This window comes from Lutra lutra, chromosome 11 (genome assembly GCF_902655055.1).
Source record: "Lutra lutra chromosome 11, mLutLut1.2, whole genome shotgun sequence".
Lineage (NCBI taxonomy): Eukaryota > Metazoa > Chordata > Mammalia > Carnivora > Mustelidae > Lutra > Lutra lutra.
Genome location: NC_062288.1, coordinates 89,879,771 through 89,904,097, shown reverse-complemented (window position 1 = coordinate 89,904,097; position 24,327 = coordinate 89,879,771). Strand labels below are relative to the sequence as shown.

Sequence of the window (24,327 nt, the reverse complement as noted above, 5' to 3'; positions counted from 1 at the left end):
CGGCGGCTGTAGGAGAGAACACAGTTGATGAGAAGTCCCTCGAGGCTCAAATACAGCTTGTGAGGGTCTCTCCTTTCTCCCTACGGATGAGATGAGGGAGGGGTGCCAAGCCTGAACTCTGGTGTTGGCATTGTCTGGGCCACGTCTCACTCAATGTGAGCCTTGGTTTCTTCTGCAAAGTAGGGATGATAATAGTAGCAGTCTATAGGATTTTTTTGAGGATTCAATGGAATAATGTGGTATATAGCATTTAGCACAGTGCTCAAAAAGTGGTATCTAAAATAACATGATAGCAATCACAAAAATAATAGCAAAAATCAGGTGCTGTCCTCCTGATCGCTTGCAGTAAATACACTTGTGAAAAAACGCTCGGCCTGGTAGGTATATAAGGTTGGGATGGAGAGATGGGCAGTTTTTCTCCTCTTGTGCTATGTATTGCAAAGTCAGCAGGAATCTGAAGCCACATTTCTAAGAGGGATGGAATATAATGGGAGCCACACTCACCCGACCGCTCCTAACCTCATTTTCCCCCCCTCATTTCTAGGGACACACATAAGCTGTCTATACATTTAAAAAAAAAATCCATGTGCAGCCATTACAGGTCCCTGCATTCCCAGGCTCCCAGGGGCTCCTGCTCCAGGTGTGTAACCGTCCCGGCAATATTTTTAATTACAGACACGAGTCTTTGGCAAGGATGTCGAGACAACCCCCTCCAACCAGGCCCCCGTCCCCTAGGCTCACACCTCGCCCCATTAGCGGAGACTTCTCCCCCGGGATGGCCTCTGAGTTCCCTTTTAAAGAGATTTCCAACTCAATTCCAGTGGCTTTTGCATCTCATTACACTCGTGATAATTAGCTCTATCTCATTACAGCCCAGCCCCGCTGGAAAAGGATTAGTTGTTTTCAGGTGTAGACCCGTGGTGGGCCTCTTACTACACCTCTTCAAAATTCCAGGCAGGCCGCCCGCCTCCGCCAAATGAGGACAACTCCTTCCAGCTGTGTGCACTTCATTACAACTTCCATTGCAGGGCAAGGCTCTGCTGTATTTCACATCTGGTCACACGTTTATTAATTATGCGCTTCTTATAACAGCCAGGCCTAATTAGGACAGAGCCGAGACCTTTGCTGAGCCAAGTCTTTCTTTGTTTTCTTCTTCTTGGTACCTCATTACCCTCCCTCCAAATTAGGCCCAATTTGTTTTACATCTCTGCCCCATTAAGACAATTGCTCTCAGGTGTGTGAATTTCCGCACCAGCTCTGCTTCTTCTAGCACATTCTGGTTGACTGGGACACTCCTTGTTTTCCTATCACCTCCTGCTCCGAGGACAGCCACTTTGCCGGGCTTCTCATCACATCTGCCTCTAGTGGAGTGGAGACCAGCTAGGGCTCATTGAAGCCTGACAGCTGTGTTTTACTGTGAAAATTCTGTGCCCCGGGTGCTAGGTGGCAGAGAATCAGGAACCTAGTGGCTGTTCATGGAACCCAGGAGGCATGAATCCAGTTGTTCCATCCACACATGGTAAAGGGGGGGATCTTCCAGGTTCTGGTGAGCCAGGAAGGGCCCAGTGAACAGTGAGATACAGTCCCGAGCTTCCAGAAGAGCAAAGCTCAGAAGAAAGCAGCAGAGGGTCAGGCTGAAGATGTCAGTCCTCAATCCTAGGAGATGTCTTCCTAAAAGAAAGGGTGGTCTTGATGCATTGAGTGACAAATAAAAACTCGGGGGAGGGCAAGATCGGGGGTAAGTTGGTTAACTCTTCGTCAAAGTGGATGTATAAGCTCCATGTCCCACGGGACTGCCCCTCCTGCTTGCCATTACCTGAATCCTGTATCACCTGAACTGTGTAATAGGCAATGGCATCTTCTTGACCGAATGAATGCAGTAGCGCTAAGACATTCATCGATATGACTTGGCAGGAGGATTGTTGGGTTTGGTTGCCAGTTCAGCTTGGCTAGTATTTGCGTTTTTCTCCCCAAGCTATTTGAAACATAAATTAATGATGGTCAGAATGAGCAAACATTCAGGCAAGAATGAGGTCTTGCTTCTATGAATGAAGTCCTTCCGTCTGCATCCACTTGGCCATCCACCGAACAGGACATGGGCTGTCCTGGACCTGTTAAAAAATGAGTGATGTGCCATCCTATAAAGAAATCTGCACCTTGAATGTCTAGGACAAAGAGGCACAGATCACTTTTTCTGTGCAGAACTGACATTTTTCAATCCTATCATTATTGTAAGCAAAGCAGGGATTCTACTTTTCTAAACGCTCCCCCGCAGCAGACCATCTGCCATTTTCCTGCTGGTTCTCAGTGTTCTTGGCATTCTACTCACTCCAAATCCATGTCCCTTTTCACATCCAATAAAACTATCTTAAGCACTCACCAATTCCACCCCTAGCTCTTCTGGTATCCTTGTAACCACCCCAGAGGTCTATACCTAGAATGGAAGGAAGGAGAAGAAAAGGTACAGAAGCTATTCTGGGAAGCCATGGCCGTCTATAGGCAGCCTCCAGACCAAAGGGGTCAGCTCGAAGTTCCCTCAACTCCCCTCTCCCACCCCAACTTCTTGGGTAGACTACTTTCCTACGATGTTGTTGCTCCCATGGTTTTCTCCTACGTGGATTCAACTTCTTTCTGACCAGACTCTGAACCACTCAGATTTACAGTATTCCTTCTAGAACCCTCTGGAAGACCATCTTTCAGCTGCCTGCTGAATTCCCACTGTCGGTCCTGATTTCTAACTCAGCCCTGAGTGTACATCCATTAGGGTTTTGGTTAGCATCCAGTGTCCATACCCTGTCTTAAAGGTAGACAATGAAGTGCCCTCCCTCATTGTCTAGTATCTGGCCGTAGGCCTTGCAGCATTTAGCACACATTAGGAATGTTTGCTGAATAAAGAACTCAAGAAAAACAACACACAGCAGTTATTTCAGCTTCTCAAAAGATTCTTTAATTTCTGCCTTTCCCACCAAGACCAAATCTGTACAAACAGGTATATAATTTTGGACCATCACAATATGGGGCATCGCCATGTATGGTTGAAGTCCTTCCTGCTCTCCCCCCACCCCACATGTTTCCAAGGTGTGTCCCAATCAGTGCATTGCTTTCTCCTGTGACATATCAACCATGGGCAGCAGGAGTGCTTGGAGACTTGGGGGACAATGGTGGGGTCCAGTGTGCCAGGAGAGGTGAGCAGCCAAACCATCTGGGAACATTTTAGAAATGGCCTCTGCTGTGGGTACACAGAGGTTGAATGTCATGCCGTCCCATCTTCCGGGCACTCAGCTGAGTGGACCAGGGCAACTTTCTAAGGTGAGGAAGACCTAGGGGCTCACATCGAGAGCAAGTAAGCATCTAAGAACCGCTCACATCCAAACTGATGTTTAACTGAGAATCAAAGTTTTTTACCCATGATTTTCTCTTGGAAAGCAGAGGTTAAAAAATCAAGAGGAGGGCAGACTGCCTTTCATTGTTCCATTTTTGTGATTAATTTGAAGGCTATTGGTTTTGATGCAGCAGCAGTGAAGACAAAAAGTGTACACTGACGACATTCTGTGTACAAGCTGCCGCACGCAGAACTCACTCAGGGACCGAGATAAAAGGACTTTTCCCCCTAGCCCCAAAGAGGTCCTATTTTGGTTAGGAAAACTTGTTGAAAATTACAGCCAGTTGAGAAGCCACTGATCTGAGGTTGGCAACAGAGACGGAAGGCAATGCACATATGCTCATTTCACTGAATTATAAACGGACAGGGTCGAGAGAGTCAGAAGCTACTGTTTGTGTAAGAGAACCCTATAAAGTGTTTTAGGAAGGGACGAAAACTGAGGGAGCCAGTCTGCTTTCCAAAGACTGCTGGTAGTTGTAATTTGTGCATTCATTTTTTTTTTCAGAGTCCAATTTGATACAACCTTCCTCCCATCCCACCCTTGTCACTCCATCCTTTGGAACTGACTGCGCTAGAGAAGACATTAAATCAAAACATTCTGTACTGCAAACTCCCTTTAGAGTTTATATGAAAAGCCCAAAGAGACACAAAAAAAATATCCTCATGTCTTCTCTCCACTAAAGCATCAGCATAGAGAAAAGCAAATCCACTCTGAAGAGACCCAATAAGATACCAGAGGAAGAAGCAAAGAGGACTGAATGAACAAAAATGGTGCCCCCCACCCCACTCATCTCCCCCCATACCCCCCGCCCCCAGCAGAGCACCCGATTAAACCGTAGTTATTTTCTTATCCTTGGTGGCTTGCTTGATGGCAGCCTGCTCGCAAATGATCTCCTTGAGCCGCTGCAGCCTTGTGTTCTGGGTGGTCTGGTCTCCCACCCCAGTCTGACTGCGGTGCAGCAAGGTCAGGGCGTGGATGTACTCTAGCTCCGTGTACTTCACGCCCTGGTCCACCACCAGGTTCAGGAGTTCGTCGGCCGTGTTGTATAACATCTCGTAATACTGCCTGGGGAAGGAAGAGGGGACACTGTTCACCATCTCCATTGTCAGCCATTTATGTGGTTTTAGGGGTAATGAACATGCTGCTTACAAATCACTTATTCCATAGGGATTTGTCTATCATTAGACCTTGTTCTCGGTCCTATGAATATAAGGGAGAACAAGACACACACGATCTCTGTCCTCTTGGAGCTCAGCGGAGCTTTCTCCATGAGAATAAGCCTGAATGAAGGCTCTAGGAGACCTCCCATCTTTCAGGGTCTCCATTCACTCGAGATTTGGCCTAATGTTATATTTACTTAGCAGGTTCCAAAGAAAAAGAAGTAGGGCCAGCACCAGTAGGGAGAGAAATAATCATCTGGCAGGCGCCGTGAAAGCTGGTTTTGTCTTAATCAATCCCTTGTTCATTTACTTATTCGTTGGAGGCTCTGTGAAATGTGTGGTTTTCTCCTCCATAAGGTGGGATAATAACAGTACTTACCTCTTCGGGTTATTGGAAGAATTAATTCATCCCTATAAAGCACTCGGAATGGTGCCCTACTAACATACATGGTCTGTAAATATTAGCCATTATTTGAAATAATAATAGTGTATTCATAGTAATGTAATGATAGTCACGGAAGTATATAATGATGAGCAAGACACACCTCTCTCCTCAAATAGCTCAGAGATAAGTCGGAAAGATAATGGAAACAGGGAAATAATGGTTGAGTTTCTGTTGACAAGGTTCATTTCCAAGTACTGTGTCTTTTAACCCTCACTATACTTAGGGAGCCTTTTCTCATATAAGGAAACTGAAGCATACCAAGTTACAGGACTTGCTCAGGGTCCCAAAGAAGGAGGGGTTGTGGTGGGATATGCACCTGAGTTTCTAACTCTCCTTCTTCATGGATACAGACAAGAAAAATGCTCCACGTGACATGAAGGCAGTATAAATGTTATAAATTTATAGCAGAGGAAGGAGAAATCCTACCATGCTGAGGGGAAGGCGAAGAATCAAGGAAGACTTCATATGGGGTATGATATTGTCAGGCAGGGCTTCCAGGAAGGAAATTCTAGATTAAGGGAAAAGAGAAGAGCAGAAGCAGAGACTCCTCCTGGGAGGGGAAATCTGGTTGGCCTGGGGAGTGTAGGTGGACAGCAGAGTTGTGGGAAAAGCCAGTTAAAGCCAGAAGGCAGACTGTTTGACATCAGGCTAGTTAAATTAATAAAGAACCTTAGACTTAGTCAAGTCCCTCCCTCACCCCCCAAGGTTCTGTTGAGAACGGAAGCACCACCCAAGTTGTGCTTCTGGAAGATTAAGGTGATAGTGGTGCACAGAATGGTCTGGGGATAGGGGAATTAGCTGTAATTCTAGCAAAAAGTTGCAGACTTGAGATCCATTTGGCTGCAAGGCCACTGGCCTGGGTGAAGGAGAGGAGAGTAGTACCCGTAAGAGAAACATGCATTACAGTGAGTCTCCAACGCGGAGAGAAGATGGGGAGTGTGGTCAGGAAAGGAGAAGGCAGCCATTTGCCCTTCTTAAAACCAACATTATGCCCCCACTAACCCTCATGGAATCTACACTAACTTGCATATTTACTACAAATTACCCAGGAGGTAAAGTTGAGTACAGGCTCTTTGCCAAGCGATGCTGTCACAGCTGGTTAGGCAAAGAACTGAGAAGCCTTCCCAGGCACAGTTTACTTCCTTCTCTCTTCCTGAAAGGAAAGGCACTGTGCCTCAGTGGAGGGCAGACCAAGGCAGAAGGCCTAAGGCAACTCCAGAGAAGAAGAGATCTTGCAGACCTACCAGGATCATTGGACTTGAGTCTTGAATTTGTTTCTTGTTCATCAGGAACATCTTGATAAAAAGAACATCCTCTGGGAAAAGTAAGTTATCCTTGTAGTAAGGAATATATTCTGGGAGCTCATAATTTCAATAATATTTTATAAATTGTTGTTACAATGGGAATATGGTCAGTAACGGCACTGGTGTCTTTTCACATGGCTAGTAATTCCTTTTCCTGCTCTGCTAAACCTCCTTTTCTAATTAATATACTCTTAAAAAAAAAAAAAGAATACACTTTCACAAATACTTCCTAAATAATGGCAGGAATAGTAAATGCTCATTTTATATTGGCAAGTTTATGAGTGATCTCAGGCAGCAAAAGGGTCAACATCCTTGCGCAGAGGGTCCTCTTGGGGCTAGTTTTCTGTAAATGAGAGTTCACTTTCACTTCCTGAAACCACATATTTAGAAATCACTGGTCAAAGGTAACCTTGAAGGCAGACAGAGGTACTTCTAATATGAGAGGCAAATTAACTCCAGTCTGCAGACTTCCGGGAGCCCAGTGTCAGATTCGGTGAGGAAACTTTCTGAAGCTTCATGCTCAGCATGAAACCCACATGAATTACCCATACCCCATAATACATCTGTTGGAACTTAAAAATACAAATTTTAAGAAAAACTTGATACTGTAGGAAGACGCATCTTTATCTGATGGCTTTGCACATTCCTTGGCACACCATGGCTTCCTCCCTGATACCAGCCCCTGTTTTGAGAAATGAGGCCCTGCATCGTCTAATGTGGTGTCTCTCGGATGCACAGGTAAGGGAGAGAGCTGCCCATTTAGGGAACTACCTAAGAACACGTTTTAAAACTTGCTGGGAAAGAACACATATTGAAATCTAGACTTACCTAACGGAATGACAGAACATTGGGGGCCCGTGATTCTTTCAAGGTGAGAAGGGACATGGTGGCGGCAGTTCTCGGATGGTGGGTCTCCAGCTAGAAAGTGCCTCGGGAGCTTAGGAAAAGTACAGATTCCTCAGGACCCAGCCCAGCTGTTGTGATTCCCAAAGGTCCTGAACCTAGCTGGGATTCTGGGAACCAGACCTAGCTGACCCAGAGTCTCTTTGGTGGGGGAAGAGTTACAGAACCATCCCCATCTCCTTGAGCCAAGAACCTAAAAGCATTCGGGAAGGAAAAAGAAGAGCAAGTGGTGCTTTTGACTGAGATTAAACCAAAAGAACCGGGTTCGTCTGTATTATGATGTTGGTATTTTCATCATGTATCTTAAGAAGTAACCTCGAGCCTGCCTAGCCAGGTGAAATTGGATTTCTTTAGAAAAATCTGATGAATTGTTTCCAGGGATACCGACTGGTTGTTGACAGAGACCACTGTTCCATGCTGGGAGCAAACAAGAAAACAAAGATGCCTGGATTTCCAGTCAGTCCTGGTTCCTCCAGTGTGATACACGGTAAACGGTGAGCCACTTAAGTCCTTAACGTTTCAAAGATTTTATTTATTTATTTATTTGTCAGAGAGAGAGAGAGAGAACACAAGCAGGGGGAGCAGCAGGCAGAGGCAGAGAGAGAAGCAGGCTCCCTGCCGAGCAAGGAGCCCGATGCTGGACTCGATCCCAGGACCCCGGGATCACGACCCGAGCTGAAGGCAGTGGCTTAACCAACTGAGCCACCCAGGCGTCCCGTCCTTAACGTTTCAATATCCTCTGTGCAATGAAGAACTTTCTAAATTCCAGAATGACACTCTGAAGTGGACTCAGAGACTAAAAGAGTCCTCAAGAACCTCAGATGAACAGTGTCCCAGATTTGCAAAGCTGAGTTATTAAACAAAATTGACAGGTAACTGATGGTGTGTTTTCTGTAGTTAGGGGAAAAAAAATTACCCATAACCATGATGATATATTAGGTCATAAAGAAACATAAATATTTAAAGATGGAATGAAATGCATTCATCTTGCAGACTAGTACCCGGTAGCAGAGGCAACACTAAATCAGCACAGTGATGGTGGTAACGGGAGGTAGAGGAGGGGTGCGACAAGGTGCCCCAAGGAGAAAATAGGAAAATGCCCCAAACTGTACAATGAGAATGGGCCTCCATGATAAACACTGACACGGTGAAATGAAATCATGTAACCCAATTGGGATAAATAATTTACCAGCACTTATTGAGGCTCCAGGAAAATGAAAGCTTGATCTTTATCATCGAGCATTACAATAGCAGCCGTGGCTTCCAGGCATCACGTTTTGTATGAGATAGCGCTTAGCTGCTGGGATGGGAGCAATGAACACACATTTGATTTAGGCCTTTTCCAGCTCATGACTTGGACAGCAAGTCTCTTCAAAGCCCATGACATTCAGAAGCCAACTGCCAGACGTGAACCAAAGATCCTATTCCAGAAACCAGAGTTCCAGGTCACCCTAACAGGTGGAGGTGGTTTCCTCCCATGGTTTCTCTCTTTGAGGCGCACCTTCGTGCAGTGGTTCCCAAAGTGGCCTGAGTGGACAGGGAGGCAGGTGGGGGGATAGGAGAGAGCGGTGGGGTGATGTCACCTAGACATCAGACAGCAAAGCTTTTTGTTTTGGTTTTAAAAAAAGATTTCATTTATTTATTTGGAGAGGGAGAGAGCATGACTAAGGGGGAGGGACAGAGGGAGAGGGAGAGGATACAGAGGGAGAGGGAGAAACAGGCACCCCACTGAGCAGGGAACCTGTGTGGACATGGGGCTCGATCCCAGGACCCTGGCAATCATGACCTGAGCCGAAGGTAGACCCTTAACCAACTGAGCCACCCAGGTGCCCCTTAGTTTCCAATTTTAAACACTTTCTTTGAGGAAAGATTTTTTTTTTTTTAAGATTTTAAGATTTTTAATTTTTTAAGATTTTTTTTTAAGATTTTTTTTAAGATTTGACAGAGAGAGAGAGAGAGAGATCACAAGTAGGCAGAGAGGCAGGCAGAGAGAGAGAGAGGGAAGCAGGCTCCCCGCTGAGCAGAGAGCCTGATGCGGGGCTCGATCCCAGGACCCTGAGATCATGACCTGAGCCGAAGGCAGAGGCTTTAACCCACTGAGCCACCCAGGCGCCCCCCTGAGGATAGATTTTTTTAAAGCAGATTTAGTCAAAGGTAAGTATAGTATTTAGGACTTGGGCAATGCTGCCAAACTGCTTCCTAAAAGAGTTGCATCGATTTTTCTTCCTACCAACAACATCAGACTGCACCTACCTCCTCATATTCTTTTAACATTCATGAAGTCAAACCACTTTTCATCTACTTACTGGTTTTTATTTTTATTTATTTATTTATTTATTTGTTATTATTATTATTTTTTACTTACTGGTTTTTAATGTACATAGATCTGTATGTGTTGTTGTTGTTGTTTTAATTTTATTTATTTGACAGAGATCACAAGTAGGCAGAGAGGCAGGCAGAGAGAGATGGGGCAACAGGCTCCCTGCCGAGCAGAGAGCCCCATTCGGGGCTCAATCCCAGGACCCTGGGATCATGACCTGAGCTGAAGGCAGAGGCCTCAACCCACTGAGCCATCCAGGTACCCCAGGTCTGTATGTTTCAACGTACATAGTCTGTTGATATACCTTTGTATATCTGGAGTATAAGTGCTCTTCTTATTCAAGAACTCTTCAGAAATTTCCACAAACAAGAAGCAAGACCTTTCTAGTCTCTTGTCCCTGGTTCCACCTCCCACTCTGCCACACTCATCATAAAAGTTATCACTGCATCTCTGAAAGCTACTGCCAAGTTTCAGCTCTCTTTGTTGTAAATGGAGGAAAGAAAGCCCCAGTAAAACCAGCAATTCCCACACAGCAACTGTCCTTCTTGGACCTGCAGGCGGTCCCGAGAGTCTGGGGGTGGGGGTGGAAAGAAGGTGCTAACTGGGGGCTGTCCATAGTCCCTGGGGAAAGCTTTGCCATCTGCCTCCCTTTACAGGGTGGGGTCCAGAGTCCTAAATCCCTGAAGGAAATCTGTATTTTCCATGGATACCTAGTTATGTCTCATGCTGGGTGCGAGAATCTGTCTTGATTGAGGTACTATTAATAATAATGTCTGGGGGCACCTGGGTGACTCAGTGGGTTAAGCCTCTGCCTTCAGCTCAGGTCATGATCCCAGGGTTCTGGGATCGAGCCCCGCATTGGGCTCTCTGCTCAGCAGGGAGCCTGCTTCCTCCTCTCTCTCTGCCTGCCTCTCTGCCTACTTGTGATCTTTGTCTGTCAAATAAATAAATAAAATCTTAAAAAAAAAAAAGTTCTGAATTTTAGGTGCACTGGCATACACAACCCTTTGACATAGCTACGGGCAAACATCCACACTGCACAAATGAGCACACAGCCATTTGTCGAAGGCCTCACAATCAAGGACTTTGAACCCTGTATGTCATATAGACTCTACGGACTCAACACAAAGATTAAGCAGAATATGCCATAATATGGACATAATGGAAGCGGTAGAAAGTGGAAGTACTAATTGCAAATAAAAGTTGCCTAGCAAATTTTAGTCATGATTCAGGTAATAGGGACAAAATAAAATTCACGTACTAACTCAACTCTGCCTTCTATGGTAATGGAATACGCCAGTATTTTGGTAATTCGAAATTCATTTACACATTTTGTAGTTAATATTTGAACAGCACTGGATTTGATCTGGGAGTTCAGGGCTCTAAAACGAATAATGAAGTCATGCTGCTGAGTCAGCATTCCAGAAGTTACAGAAATGAGTTTTGGCTTTTTCACTGAGTCATGTGTTCCTCACTTTTTTGCCCCTCCAAGCGGGTAATGGACAAAGTCATCTTTCTTTCCAAAAGCTGGCTGCCCTTCTGACCGATTACTTCCTTGAGGAAGAGGGATAACTAAGCAATGTCATTGTAAAGACTTTTTCATCTAGTCCTTCCTGAGATACTGAAAGTAATAATGTCAACGAGACAGTTGGGCTCTGAAGTAGACTTTTTAAACTTCAGTTTTGAAGGAGCAAAATTTTACCTGAATTTAACTTAGTACTGACAGTACCCCCCACATTCTTTTTAGCCAATAGTTGTAGCATTTTGAGAACTTGAATAAAAAACCCCAGTAGCAGATGGGTCACTAAATTGTTGGGTAAAACATCTAACTCCTGTTCATTCAATGGTATGCCACTGGATGCATGTATGCATGGTGACAAGCAGGGAGATGGAGAAAGAGAAAAGAAAGGAACTGAATAATCCATAACTAGGTAATCATCCCATAAATAATTAAGAGGTAGTTAGAGCAGAAAGACTTAGAAGACTTAGAAAGAAGTGAATACTCAAGAGATCAACTAAGCTCAGATTCTGGTTAAGTCTTTCACTCCCTGCTAACTCGTTGTGTGACCTTGGGCAAAGGCTGTCGGCTCTTTGGACTTCTGCTTCCCAAACTGAAAACAAAGAGGTCAGAGCAGATGCTATTTAAGCGTTTTTGGATTTTAAAACTTTTATAGTGTCCTCTGCTTGCTTCTTTAAAACCACGGGCTTCCATCAGAATTAGCTGATGCTGATTTTCCCTGAACCGTAGTAGGTGAGACGCTGCAGTGATTGATTTGGAAATATTCTGAACAAGTGTAAACTTAGCTCAGATGTGTACTTTCCAGACCAATAATAAAATGGATGGTAATCCCGTGTGTCAGAAGAATAAATTAGTTTATTAAAAATATAATATAATTGCTCTCATTTGTCTTCCCCTTCAAAGAGCTTAGAGTTTATTACAGACATGATTGAAAATTCTAATTTGAAATCGTGGAAGTTATTTCCATTGCGGGAATGAGAAAACTCAGGTAGAGAAAAGTGAAATAATTTTCAGAGAGGTATTGGCAGAATTGGATTTATGTTCTCTAGGGATAGTTCTTAACATTCCTGACAACAGACTGGGGGCAGGCTTTTGTTCGGATCAGGGCATTCCAGAAGAGAAGCGTGGTCTTTAGAAAAGACAGTGTAGACATTCCCTGAGCGGGTGGCAGGAGAAAATCACTCAAGAGGTAGTCAGAGCCTGAGAATCTGTTGTGCTAGTCCTGTGCAGGCTTGATGGGTCACCTCCCTGCATTTTCTTTATAGAAAGTGGCACACACACACTGCTTTCACGGACAGCACTATCCTTAACCGCAGTTACCTGATGGCCAAGTCTAGATAACCAGCATGCGTCAGTAGTACTGGGGGTGGGGGGTGGTGGGGTCTCTTCTGAGGAGATGCTAAAAGCTAAAGTGGGCTGTGTTCATCCTTCTCAGGAACGTAGCCTGGTATTCTGATAGCAGGCCCCAGACCTCTGCTTTCTCTTCAGAAAACACAACCAGTCCAAACAAAGGAATTCCTCAGAGACCCATCACTTGTGAGATGATGATCCTCTCCCAAGCTCACTTACAATCCCTGAAATGGGAAGAAAATTTCTTCTGGTTCTCTCAGCTAGAAATTTTGCTCCTCACCTTCGCAATACCTTCTAAATTTATACTATCTGTGGCTGAAATTTCCTCCTCAGGAACTTAAGGATTCATATGTCGCTCTCCGCTCCATCAGATAATTTTTTAAATTAAGTTTTCTGAAGCAGGGCTAGAGGAAGATCTGCATTTTAAATTCAGTACAATTAAAACTGTGTCTCTTTGGTCTGGCACTGCCTTCGGTCAAACCCCATTTGTATGAATAATTATTCAGTCCATTAAGAAGTCTGCTCAACTCCTTCTCCCATTTTGAAGGTTTTAATAAATATTGATCAGGCACACTTCTGTTTGCACTTGCCAAAGCAATTCTGATGGATTCATCTTCTGATGTTATCAAATAATGAAATATGAAAGAGTGAATAGAATTACCCTCTTGTTCTGTGATTTTTTATTTAGGTCTTTCATTTTACTTTCATAATTGTGTTTGTCTCCTACTCCTGTAAACGCTCTTTTGATTATCAAAAGGTGAATCCAGGTTAAGGAGAGTTATGCTGTGCTGAATATCACTTTAGAGAGTTTTTTCAATTAAAAAATAATATATCGAAGATCATAGGTTGATAAAAGGAGATAGTATTACGTACTTCAGTGGTCTCCAAGCCACATATTATTTACTGATTAGCACAAGGCCCTTATACTGAGTATTATTTATATGGCTCAGATTAGCCATCTGGGAAGTGGTTGCTGACATACGCAGAAGAAAAATAATTCAGAGGCCCTACAGCTTTTTCAGTTTTAAGCATTTATCAACTTTTCGATAAATAATGCAAAGGATTTCTTCAAAGGAATATCTAGTGTTATTATCACTAGTACTTAGGAAGCCATAGTAACATCTTAAAAGCTAATATGGTAGTGTCTCCTTATCCACAGTCTTGCTATCTATGGTTCCAGTTATCCATGGTCAACCATGGTCCACAAGCAGAGGACCCTCCTCTTGACGTATCACTAACAGCAGCCTCATGCTACGTCACATGCCTATGTCATCCACCTCACTTTAACTCATCACACAGGCATTCGTCATCTCCCATCATCACAAGAAGGATGTGCACGAGATATTCTGAGACCACATAACTTTTCTTACGGTGGATTGTTATAATTGTCCCCCTATTTATTATTAGTTACCATTATTGGTCTCTTACTGTGCCTAATTTACAAGTAAACTTTGCCAAAGGTATTATGTATAGGAAAAAGATAGTACGTAAGAGGTTGAGTACTATCCGTAGTTTCAGACATCTGTGACACGGTCTTGGAAATTATTCCTTGCACATAACGGGGGACTACTGTAGAACAGAGAAAATTATAGATGTATAGTCTCTTGGTTTCGAGAAGCTTCTTTTATCTCTACTTTGAAAAAAAAACAACCATGACCCAGATCAAAGATATCTAGGACACTAGGTAAAAACTTTATAGTAAAATAAATCTGGGCTTGCCAGACAGCCTGCCCATTCTGCTCCTCTCTCTTGGTCTGTGGGAAGGAAGAAAAGAGTTAGAGGGCGCTAGACAAGGAACCAAGCCAAGGATAGGATTCTGCTCCTGGGCCTACCAATTAGTGATGGATGGAGAAGGGAAGGGGTCACTGGTGTTGGCTTTCCATATTTATAAACGGAAATCCTTTTCTACCTGTAAGTGTTTGGAGAGAGGTCAGTGAGGGTAGGCATGAACTTCATGGCTTCGATGGAAGAACCTGCCATTAGAATATTAAGGCAATGAGGCCAAGGTAATGGATCCATTTCAGTAGCTGCCAGTTCTTTCCTTCAGCCACGGACTCTGCCCTAACCAGCTACCCCACAAGCGTGTTTAGACAAGATCTGGGTGAGGCTGAGTGGATGGTTCACTGCAAGCCATTATCACTGCTGGGGAGCCTGAAACGAGAATTGCTAGTTGGCCATCAGCTGGCTAAGTTACTCAAACCCTTACCGATGACTTTTGGTCCTAGTTAGGGACCCCACCACACTTCTCGACATTGTTACGGGGGATTTCTCTACTTTGCTGAGACAAAAGAACTGTATCTTTTAGGACTGAAGGGCCAGAAAGAAAAACGGGTTTGGCAGAGGAACAAAAAAAAATCAGCAGATTATTTGAAAAGCGAGAGCATATGCAAATCAGCAGGTCCCAGTGGCAAATACTCCAGCGCGTTATTTACTAAACCCTCAGGTTATTTACAGAAGCAAGAAAACCTAAATAAACCAAAGCTACAAAATGGGCCACCTGAGATTCAAGGACCTGTGACTTAGACCCCATGTCAATTAGAAAAATGATAGACTAAATCAGAAAGAGCTAATGGAAATATGTACAATATCCAGCAGGGTTTAATTAAAAACCCAAATACTCTGACAAATGTGATGGATAGCTTTGGGTAGCAATGTGAATTTGGTGGATGAAAACACCACTGCGGCTGATATATATTTGCATGTCAGTGAACCATTTTATCCAGTGCCTCTAAAAAAAATATAACTAGCAAAACGAATTTATTTTGAATGGCTACCCCTGATGGGACACAGGCTGAAGAACAAACAAAGGGTAATGATAAAGGCAAATCAACAAATTCATAGAGAAAGCATCTAGCGAATGCTGAGGACACAGGCTTATAACTGATCTCACTTAATACCTTAATTAATGTGCGAGCACACACAGGAGCCGCCAAGGGCAAATGTTACTAAATGGGGAAGGGCTGTGAACAGCAACAAAGAAAGAGAAAGAATGTAACAGACTCCAGAGAATTCAGAGTTGGGGCAGAAAAGAACTAAATGAGACACATGTGGGGAAAACCCAAGTGAATTTCTTTGGAAGAAATTCTACCCTTCTGTATTTCATGGTGGGGAGGAACCTTAGAACAGGACTGGTAAAATGGTTCGGGGGTCGGGGAGTGTGTATGGGGGGCGGGTAAGGACATGGAACCAGAGAATTTTCTTACTACCTGTAAAAAAAAAAAAAAATTAAAAGTACCAGTTTTAGGGCAAGGAAGTGATGATAACCCCTCCTTTGTTGTGCTTCAGAGTTCTGTCTTGCTATAGACCCTAAAGCCAATGGAAAAAAAATCAGAAAGAGCATCAAATGGGATTAAAGGGACAGAGGGTTGGAGGAAAAGAGAGGATTAAAGGATATTCAGTCCAGCGTTTGCTCCAATGTCAGCTTATCAATAAGTGAGGTTTTTCCTGACCACCTTCTGGAAGGCAAGACCTACCCCGCTCATCAAGCTTTGTCCTTTTACTGAACGTCACTTCTGTTCAGCATCGATCTTTATCTAAACATAAATATATATTAAAAGTGTTTTTTGGGGGATAGTTATATTTTTACATTATATCTATTTTTAAAATTTATATTATACGTATTTTAAAAATGTATCTACCTATGAAGTCAGAGACCCAGCATCTTCTAGTGGTTAAGATCATGGACTCAGGAGCCAGCAACCTAGTTCTTAGATCCTAGATCCTAGTTCCGTCTCTTACTATTTATGCTCTTGGGCAATTTACCAATCTCTCTGTGGCTTCTCTTCTTCATCTGAGAAAGGAAGTAGTAATATGGGGTTGTTACAAGGATCAAATGACGAAGAAGAGTGGCTGGAAAGGAGTAAGTGTTGTTAAGTGTCTACTACGTGAATGTCTGCTGCTCCCTCCCAGAACGGAGGGGCTGTGACAGCAGCGTTGGATTCGGTCTCACTCCTTGGTACCTCCTGGCCCGAGAACAAGACATCTATGGGTGTGGAATCAATGAAAAGGAACGGGTGAATGACAGATCTGACAGTCAGCCCATCTCTTAAGTGACAAAGGACAAAGTAAAAAGCAGTCTGAGATTCTTTGACACTAATGGGGAAGCACCTATGAATGAAAGAGGTGCTCTGTGTAAAAGGAGGGGTCCTGTGACCCAGCTCTGGGAGGGAGATGTGGAGCACCTCTGTGGGGGTCACCTGGCTGCAAATAAAAAAGAGGGGACAGAGAGAAGAGACCCGTTTCTGGCTCATGATGTGCAATCCGCCATCTTCTCTTTCATCCTCCAGTGGAGTTAGACACGAATCCCACAACTTTTCTCTGATGCATATGACCTCAGACATTTCTTGGTTTCTCTGAACTTCAGTTTCTTCATTTATATGTGGGGTAGGTCATGTAACATCACAAGTTAAGTTTGAGGATTAATCAAATGACATGGTAAGTATGCCGTTGATCCCAACGCCGTTAGGACCCCGCTAGGGTTTTGTTTTGTTTTGAACTTGTGGATCTAGTATCTACCCCTTTCCCTCGTTCTTTCATGTCTGCCTTCAAACATCCTTATGTTTCTCCTCTTTTGAAAATGAAAACAAGAGAAAAAAAAAACCCCAAATCCAAACAACAAACTCCACAACCTTCATACAATCCTCTGTCCACTCTGTCTCTCGTTTCTTTTCTCCTTTTCATTGTTAAATTTCTTGAACAAATCATTTGTATTCACTGTCTCTCCCTCTAAAGCCTCCATTTTGTGAAACTACATTTTAAAAAGTCACCAATGACATTCTAGTACATAAACACAATGGGTTTTCCTTAGTCGTCTTCCTCTTGGGTTTTCCATTCTGAACTCAACTCTCTTTAAGTCACATTACTTGATCCTTCTCCAGCTGCCTCAGATTCTTCTAGTTCTTTCTTGGCTCCTCTTCTGTCTGTTGGCTGCAGGCATTCCTCACCGGCAGGCCTTGGCCTTTCCTTCTCCTCTCTCTGCTTCCAAGTCTTACCAGTGCATGAGATGTTTTTCCTCAAGATCTCGTCTCTTAACAGATCAAAGCTTTATTTTCATGGGTTTCCGGACATTTCTACTAGATGCCCTTATCAGGTGCCTAACTTCCAAAGTTTGCAAAACCTCAAAATATCAGTGTCTCTATTGACTCTTGTCTGATCATCACCGGGTCTATCAGCGTAATGTCCCTTATGCTCCTTGCTTATCTCCAATCTCATTACCGCAGATCGGATAGGAGTCTCTTCTCAGTAGGTTATGACAACTATTTCCTACTGGAGTCTCTCATGCTCACTCACTTACCCATACTAATATTCTCTGGTTCCAACCAGATCAGATTACTATTCTGTATAAAATAAACAAACAAATAAGCAAACAAAAAACCCAAAACAAGGGGTGCCTGGGTGGCTCAGTGGGTTAAGCCTCTGCCTTCTGCTCAGGTCATGATCTCAGGGTCCTGGGATCAAGCCCCACATGAGGCTCTCTGCTCAGTGGGGAGCCTGGATCCCCCCCCCGCCCCCGCTCTCTGCCTGCCTCTCTATGATCTCTTTGTGATCTCTCTCTCTGTGTCAAATAAATAAATGAAATCTTTTTTTTTTAAATAAATGAAATCTTAAAAAAAAAAAAACAAAACAAACCCAAAACAAAAAAGACTTGTGTGTTCACTGATGTCAACAGGATCAAGTCCCCAAACCTCTAACACCGACATCCAAGGTGGCCCCCATTCCACCCGTTCTTACATCTTCTCCCTGTGTCAACCTTCTATTTAACCTTCTATTTGTCAACCTTCTATTTAAGTCAAACAGAGCTACTCATGTCTCTAGAACATACTTTGTCCTTTTTCGCACCGGACTTATGTATCAAAGCCTAAATAATCCTCAAGACTGATGAAATCTCTTTCTACTACGAAGCTCTCCCCTGAACAACTTCTTCCTTCTCTGTTACTGCATGGGTCCCCCATTTAACATGAGACATTCCAGGCAGGATCTGCTTTTGAAAGAGGTTATTAAGATTCTTTAAGAAGAGTGATACAATAAAAAAAAGTTACTAGGGTCTAACAGGAGGCTATAATAGTACCTACCCCATAGAGTGTTATTGAGCTAATACCTGTAAAGTGCTTAAAACAGTGTCTGGCACCTAATACACAGATGTTCGTTGAATAAGCAAAATAAAAGGTACAAACAAGCATATGGTACAAAGCCTTTGACTCCACTCCTGTCTCCTAGCTAGCAACCCTGTTTCCTTTCCTAGAGCCTATCACCACTACTAGTTTCCTGGGTAGCCTTCCAGAAACATTTTACACACACACCCGTGTAGTTGTGTGTGTGTGTGTGTGTGTGTGTGCATGCACGCTCACATGAAATTTAAAGAGAAATGGTGTTTACATGCTCTTTGCACTTGGCTTTTCCCACTTAACTATATATCTTGGAGATGGTTCCACTTTAGTACATATCGACCTGCCTCATTCTTCTTAATGGCTGTGGAGGATTCCATTGTTTGGATGCACCATAATATGGATTTATTATCTTCTCCCAGAACGCGGGCCTCATGACGACAAAGACGATGTCTTACGACTCTCCGTGGTTTCCTCAGTGCTGATATGGTGCCTTTCAAAACCATTCTTTGTTTATTCGCTCAACAAACATTTAAGCGTCAGTTAGGCATCAGGTAGTCTCTAATAGGTTCTGGGGCTGCAGAAGTGAGTTCAGGGGCTGCTCTCTGGAGAGGACAGTAGCCATGTGATTACAGCAGCGTGATAGTGGCTGTAATAAAGGTACACATGAAACTCCCTAAGATCACAGATGGGGGGACTGTACACTTCTTAGAGCAGTCAGGGAAGGCTGCTTGGGGGCAATGTTGGTGCTGAGGCAGACACAAGGGGAAGAAAGTGCTCCATGCTCGAAGTCAGTGGAATGTGAGAACTGGTTAGGAAGGTGGGATGAATAGGGTATTTACAGGGAAGGGGTTCCAGATGGTTTAGTCCTCACCGGGGTACAAGGGTTACATGGAGGGGGAGGGAGGGACAGAAGGTCAGCGAGGTAAGCTGGAGCCAGGTCAACACAGATCTTGTGTGTCACGCCAGAAACCTGGGACCCACGGTAGGAGGAAGGGTAGGTGGAATGAGGGGACGAGGGTGAGACTGACTTAGAGTTGCTAACCTTTTACTCTGCCTATGTTGTTCCAACTAAACAATCATCTATCATTTCCAGGATTTTTTATGTAGTTATTCTAAAGATTTATTTATTTATCTGAGAGAGAGCGAGTGCACACACGGGTAGGGGGAGGGGCAGGAGGAGAGAATCCTCAAGCAGACTGCCTGCTGAGTGCGAGGCCCCAATGCAGGGCTTGAGCCCTTGACCCACGAGTTCTCAACGTGAGCTGAAACCAGGAGTCAGATGCTTAACCAACTGAGCCACCCAGGCGACCTATTATGAGGATTTAATAAAGGAAGGCCTTTTAATACTCCTCAAGTAGGAAGGTAATTATTTCAGAACAAAAAATTGTATTTTCTTTGATGAGAAACTCACTACAGGATCATTATTTTTCTAATTGTCCTAAAGATGAGGATGGTTTTGCTTCAGTTTCCAGCCTGGCATTGGGGAACCAGTGCTGGGGAAGGCATCTGAAGACAGAGGGTTTGAGAAACAAGTCAAATGTGAGGACAGCTGGGATGTAGAAAGACCTCTTGGGCTGTAGGGTGTACATCGGCCCCTGTGAGAAGCAAGGGAGCCTTCCGACTGTCCAATTACCCAGCTTCTCTCTGGTTTGCTCAATATCTGCTGGTCAGACCGTATCAGTGTTCCAGGTGTCCTCACCACGTCCCCAAGCATACAGCGGAACAAAATCAACGTCCAAGATGCCAACACCTCAGCAGAAAAACACATCCTGCTGTCACCTCTAGTGCCTTCCATTCAGGTCAACACTGGCCTGGAACCGTGATGACACACTCAGCAGGACGGAGAAGAGGTAGAGAGGGAAGGGCAGCGGCAGCAGAAACAGAAGACGGCAAAAAGGACGCCTTTCACCAAAAGGTACCACCTATTTCTACTCTTCCATTGGGCTGTTGGAAAAACAAGGCAAGGAGGACCAAGATGTATACAATCATATATAAAATTCTAAATTAGGAGTACGATCATCATCTTAATTTAATCTCTCGACAACCACACACAACAGACTTGATAACCTTAGTCTGGCAGATACACAGAGAATCTGGGAAAAAGGTCACTAGTTTCATGGATTGACGCTGGATTCCAAGCCTGGTCTGTGGGATTCTCTCCTGGTCGGGGGATTCTCCATGGGGATTCCGGGAGCACTGGTAACTGACGGTGTCCTAGTGCAGGGCAAGAATTTACACCAGATTTTTCTTTTACAATCGGGATTTGAGTCTGGGGAGGGTGTCTGGAGGGATATGAGGTAAAACGGAATATAATTAGCCACAGGGAAATTCATTCTGAGAGTCTGCAGAGAAAATCCAGTGTGGAGGGACAGAATAGAAATTTTTTTCAACGGGCCCTTTCCATATAAAAGACTAATGTGAGACTGTTCAACAATGCCGTTCTCCTAAGTCTATAAATAAAGAAAAGGGTGTTTGATGGGGAAAATATATATAGCATTTGCATTCTTTTTGTAAGAAGAAAAAAGTATCCGACTTGAAAAACCTCCCAGAAAGGGCACCATAGGAGAGAAAGGTCTTAGAGCGCGGTTAATACCTCTATTTAAATGCTAATGCTAACCTATAGCGCCCGACCACACGAAAATGAAAGTTTTTCAAAGACCATAAAGTGAATTTAAAATGAAAACCTAATTTCCTGAATAAAAGATTTTTTATTTCGGCAGAGAAGCGGATACATGGAATTGCACGAGAGGAATACCCTGCCAATCAGGGTAAAAACCGGCCGCAAAACCACAGCGCGCCAGGCTAACCGCAGGGACAGGGGGCTGCCTCTGTCACATACCTGGGTTTCCCTTCAGAAGACTTCCCTTTGGAGCTCAGCGTTTGCCCCTGGTGCCTGATGGAGGGTGCGGCTCCCCACGCCCCCACTCCCCCCACCCACCCACCTCTGGAAGGAAAGGTAGAGCCCCAGGCAAGGAGGAGTCACAAGGTGGGGTGGGGGGGCCACGGTCACATGGTCGCAGCCACGCTCTACAGTTAAGTCTTGTAGTTTACTGTGCGCAGGTTGTATCTCAGTAAAAGCGTACTACCTTCCTCCCCCATCCACCTAAAACACAGAAAAGAAAATGAGAGCAGGCAATAGGCCAGGTGTTGGGGGTGGGTACCCGGATACGTATTTTTAACTCAGCCTCGCATCCTAACATTATGACAAATGCTGGTTTTATGAACCTTGAAAACCGTATGGGGGCAAAAGAAGCTCATCACAAAAAGCCACACGTTACAGGATTCCGCTTAAATGGTATCTCCAGAAGGTGCAAACCCACAGAGACAGAAAAGAGATTAGTGGCTGCCAGGGGTGGGAGTCGGGAAACGGGGAGTGCCTGATAACGGATACAGGGTTTCCTTTCGGGTTGATGAAAATGCTCTCAAATTACCTAGTGATGATAACCGCCCAACCGTACACCATCCAAAAAACCCCACGTGAACCGCACACTTTAAAGGGGTTAATGTTTATGGTATGTAAATTGTATCTCGAGCTGTTATAAAAATGCTAATTTTATGAACTACAACCCTGACTTCTTCAGCTACAGGGAGGATGTACACCCACAGCCAATAGTGGTGTGGAGATTGACCCATTAATCAAGACATTTGCTGCAGTTCAATGTTCGCCCGGGACATTTGCAGAAAAGATTCTGTCAGCTGACGGATACGGAAACATTCTCACTAGCTCCCCTATCCACCAAGTTCCCCTGAAATGTACAGAAGCCGTTTGCAGGGCTCCATACTTTGGCAGGTCCTCCCACGACACCTCCCCCAAAGCCTTTGCACAGAATGCCTTCGGACTGCCTCTAGTTGTGCACGCTAATCTCAAGATAAGCTTATGACAACGAATAATGAACAACCCCTAGTAGAAAAACAAGTTAGGACTGGGGACAGTTTTATGCACATGGTTATGGAGTAACAGAAATATAACCACAGGGCATCTCAACGGCTCCATCGGTTTAGCATCTGCCTTCAACTCAAGTCATGATGCCGGCGTGATGGAGTCTAGCACTGGGCTCCCTGCTCAGCGGGGAGTCTGCTTTTCCCTCTCCCTCTGCCCCTTCCCCCGACTCATGCACTCTCTCTATCTCTCTCTAATAAATAAATCTTGGGGGGGGGAGAAATATAACTGAGCTGACAATTCACAATTGATTATTTTAATGTTTTGTTGAGGGGAAACAATTAGTATTTATTTAACACTAGATGGCAGACGCTTTCCCGGTGCCCTGGATTTCATCCTCATGGCCAGAACTCACAAAGGCTAAATACCTAAGGCCACCTGGTTGGTTAACAACAGTCTGAATTCTGCCGGCCTGATAATACACTACCCTAGCTTACCTCGCCCAGATCATTCCAGAAAAACTCTGAAATGGGACGTGTGGAAACAGTTTATACTCGGGAGCAAGCCCAGGGAAACACAACTGTTTGTAACGGAAAGCCCCACTGAGATGCTCCTTGTGACGGCCTTGTGTAAACCGTAAAGTGCTATGAAAATACACCTATTTGGGAAAAACATATTATTATTATTATTATTATTATTATTATTATTATTATTATTATTATTATTATTTGAGCCTGGATGTTGGATGGGGGGACATTAGAAGCTGAAGTGCAGACGACTCCTCACCGTGTGGCTGCCGTGCTAGCTTCTGCGAAGTTAAAGCAGAGGAGGAGACTTGCTGCCACGATCTGCTCTCCACCAGCTGCCCTTCGGGTCTTTATTCATGGTAATGAGTGACTTTCCAAGGCTGAGTTGAGGCTGCGCGAGGGAAGGTGGAGGGCAGGATGGCCTGTGATCCCAGCGAGTACAGGTTTGGAAGAAAAAATATGCTGAGTCTCCACAGGAAAAACAGAAAGTTATTCCAAAGACAGCAAAATAGCCTGGAAACCTGAGCCCAGTGTTTCGCAAATATTAGAGAAGGCTGGGGGAAAGAGCGAAAGGGTGTATTCCATTCACTTCACATTCACAACCTTCAGAATCAGTGTTTCTTAGTTTCCAGGGCTTTCAAAAATTGAATGAACCTCCACAGTGCTTCACATATGGTCTGGTGGGTCTGGTGGGCTCTGGTAGCAAGCAGGATGTGCCTGTTGGTTATTCTGTTGTTGTTATTCTGTGGCCCTGGGGAAACACTGCTCTCGGGACATGAGGATCAGTGGAGGAAACTCGACAAGAGGAAAATGGCACAGGGGATTACTTGGGGTTATCCACGAGTCTGGAGAGTCATGAGCACGCCATGGAGATCTCCAAGCTGCTGGTCCAGTCATTAGACTCCAGCATCATCAGGCCAGTGTCACTAACCAAGGCTATCCCAAACACCCTGACTCAAATTAGGACTACGGGTTGAGCTGTGGACGCTAAGCAGGGGGGTGTGGAAAGGAATGGGCAAGAAACCAGTAAGCCTTCAGTCTGCCCTTTCTACGGCGAGACTGTTTGGGCCCGTTCCCTGCCTCCCCTGCCTCCAAACTTCCATCTCAATGGTCTAAACGCAGGGGCACAGGAGAGAACTCACCTGCTGCCCCGAAACTTACAAGAGCGTGTAGCACCTGCTGTTAGAGTTCAAAACCAAAGGCCAAGACCATCTGAGGCTCAGCTGGGAGATGTGACATGTGACCTCTGGGCCGGAAAGGAACCGCTACGTCTGGAGAGCCCTGAAGTGCCACCCAGGCAGCTGGCGGTGTCCCTCCCCATGCAGGTTTGTACTTCTGCTGAGAATCTGCTTTACCGGGAAACATTTCCAGTGTTTTCGGAGAGGAACATTTCAAGTGCAGTGGTGAAACACACATTGGTTGGTGACCC

The 24,327-nt window shown here is 44.5% G+C and overlaps 1 protein-coding gene across 2 annotated transcripts in view; it reads right to left on the bottom strand.

Moving 5' to 3' along the window:
* Nucleotides 1–2,924: 2,924 nt before the first annotated feature.
* The window catches only part of EXOC4 (exocyst complex component 4), a 755,957-nt gene continuing 734,554 nt past the window's right edge, over nt 2,925–24,327 (bottom strand). For both annotated transcript variants that reach the window (XM_047694109.1, XM_047694108.1), the window contains exon 18: nt 2,925–4,448. In XM_047694109.1, the coding sequence (XP_047550065.1) occupies nt 4,211–4,448 (238 nt within the window). In that variant the 3' untranslated portion in view covers nt 2,925–4,210. The remainder of the gene's footprint in view (nt 4,449–24,327) is intronic.